Source organism: Rhinopithecus bieti, unplaced genomic scaffold (genome assembly GCF_001698545.2).
Source record: "Rhinopithecus bieti isolate Rb0 unplaced genomic scaffold, ASM169854v2 scaffold_81659, whole genome shotgun sequence".
In the NCBI taxonomy this organism is placed as follows: Eukaryota; Metazoa; Chordata; class Mammalia; order Primates; family Cercopithecidae; genus Rhinopithecus; species Rhinopithecus bieti.
Genome location: NW_016837762.1, coordinates 2,574,274 through 2,576,503, shown reverse-complemented (window position 1 = coordinate 2,576,503; position 2,230 = coordinate 2,574,274). Strand labels below are relative to the sequence as shown.

Genomic DNA, 2,230 nt, shown 5'->3' with positions numbered 1-2,230 from the left:
TTGGGGTGGGCTCTGGGGTGGTTGGGCTTGGGGTGGGCTCCAGCTCTGGGATGGTCCGGCTTGAGGCCAGCTCTGGGGTGGTCTGAGTTGGAGTGGGCTCTGGGGTGGTCGGGCTTGGGGCGGGCTCTGGGGCGGGCTCCGGGGTAGTTGGGCTTGGGGTGGGCTCTGAGGTGGTCGGGCTTGCGGTCAGTTCAGTAGTGGATTTTGGAGTTTTGGAGAATGTGGCGGATCCCGTGTGAAGTGTGAAATCTGGGGTCCATCTGGTTGGGAAGGTGGTCTGCTCCTTAGTGGATTCTTGTGTTGGATGCAAGGAGGAGGGCATTTGGCTGTCTACAGAAGCAGTAGACCATGAGTGGAATAGACCCCAGGGAGTTGTATGGGCTTTGGTGGAGAACTTGACCACAGTCCTTGTGGCACGCACCTCACCACCCTCAGTGTCCTCGTCTGTGTAGTAATCATATAGGCCTGGGTCATCTTCATCACCAAGGGTGGGGCATCCCTTTCCCGGGTATTTGTAGACAGGAATCTTGTTTGAATTGTCACACTGCACACTGGCCACGTTAGAGGTCATGGCCTTGACGTCCACACCTTCCTTCCACACGTAGACATTTTCGGCATTGTCCTGCAGCCAGCGACGAAAATAGAGGATCTCACAGTTGCATAACCAGGGGTTCCCATGGAGAAAAGCAAAAGGCAGGAGGTGGAACCCAAAAAAGCCCTTTGGTATCGTATACAGCGAGTTCTCTTGGAGGAGGAGGGTGTCGAGATTCCCCAGCCCATCCAGGAGCCCGGCGGGGAGCTCGGTCAAGTGGTTGTTAGCCAGACTGAGCTTCTCCAGTCTGGGTGTGGGCGTCAGGAGCCCTGGGGGCAGGGTCTTCAGCTCATTGCCTTTCAGGTAGAGCTCTTGGAGTTTGCCAAGACCATGCAGGGCACCAAGAGGCAGCGAAGTCAGCTGGTTGAAGGAGACGTCCAGGATGGTGAGAGCAGGCAGTGTCTGCCCTAGCAAGGGCAGGCTTTGCAGCTTATTGTGGGATAGATCCAGGGTCCCCAGCACTGGCAGTGTCCCATCGACCTGGAGCTTGGTGAGCTCGCACTTATCTAGGTACAGCTGAGTGAGGCGAGTGAAAGGCAGCAGGGATGCCAGGGAGAAGGTGTACAGGAGGTTCTCACCCAAGTGGAGGATTGTCGTGTCTTTTGGCAGGTCTGGAGGCAGCGCTATCAGATTCCTCTTGTCACAGTTCACTTCTAGGTGGCTGGCCACTTTGGAGACCTCACAGATGGGGTGGGGATGTAAGGGGCTTGGCAGCAGGAGCAGCAAGAGGAGGAGAGGCATGAGGACCTGTGGGCAAGGGGGCCTTGAGTGGACCCCCCTGCAGCCCCTGGCAGCATTCCCCCAGGTCCCAGCCCCCTTCCCCCTGCAGCTTCGCTTCCAGAAACAGCGTTCACACCTCCTGTCCTCCCTACTCCCCTCTCCCACCCTTGCCTGCAGAGCTTAGCTCCAGTCCCTCTTTCCCCTCCCTCCGACCCCTCTCCTGCTCCAGCACCAACCCCGGCTTACAGGCAGGCGGAAAGACCTCCGAAGGCACACAACGTCTTCTAAGGTGCCACTCGACTCAGTCCTTCTCTCTTCTAGCCCCATGGAGGACTAAGCCAGTGGCAAGGAAGGGGATGGGGGTGAGGAGGAAATGCAGGCCTGATAGGGATTCCAGTGACCAGGAATCCCTTGGACACAAGCCCTTATCGCCTCACTCCACAGCTTTCCCCCAAGCCTTCTTTGTGGTTCTCTCTTCCGCTTTCCTTTTACACAAGGGAGATGGGGGTGGACTCCTCCAAACAGCCTTCCGCCATCTTATAAAAACCTCTCCAGGGCTGGGCACAGTGGCTCACGCCTGTAATCCCATAGCTTTGGGAGGCTGAGGTGGGTGGATCACCTGAGGTTGGGAGTTCGAGACCAGCCTGACCAACATGGGGAAACCCTGTCTCTACTAAAAATACATTAGCCAGACATGGTGGCGCATGCCTGTAATTCCAGCTCCTCGGGAGGCTGAGGCAGGAGAATCACTTGAACCCGGGAAGTGGAAGGAGGTTGCAGTGAGCCGAGATCGTGCCATTGTACTCCAGCCTGGGTGACAAGGGCGAAACTCCATCTTAAAACCAAAAAAGCCTCTCCAGATGCCACCTTCTCTTCCTCTTCACAGCTGCATTCTGAGAATTGCCTACTTTTTTTTTT

The 2,230-nt window shown here is 56.6% G+C and overlaps 1 protein-coding gene across 1 annotated transcript in view; it reads right to left on the bottom strand.

Moving 5' to 3' along the window:
- The window catches only part of GP1BA (glycoprotein Ib platelet subunit alpha), a 2,892-nt gene extending 1,249 nt beyond the window's left edge, over window positions 1–1,643 (bottom strand). The window contains 2 exon segments of the mRNA XM_017865877.1: window positions 12–1,339; window positions 1,559–1,643. Of these exon segments, the coding sequence (XP_017721366.1) occupies window positions 12–1,339; window positions 1,559–1,639 (1,409 nt within the window). The 5' untranslated portion in view covers window positions 1,640–1,643.
- Window positions 1,644–2,230: the final 587 nt, after the last annotated feature.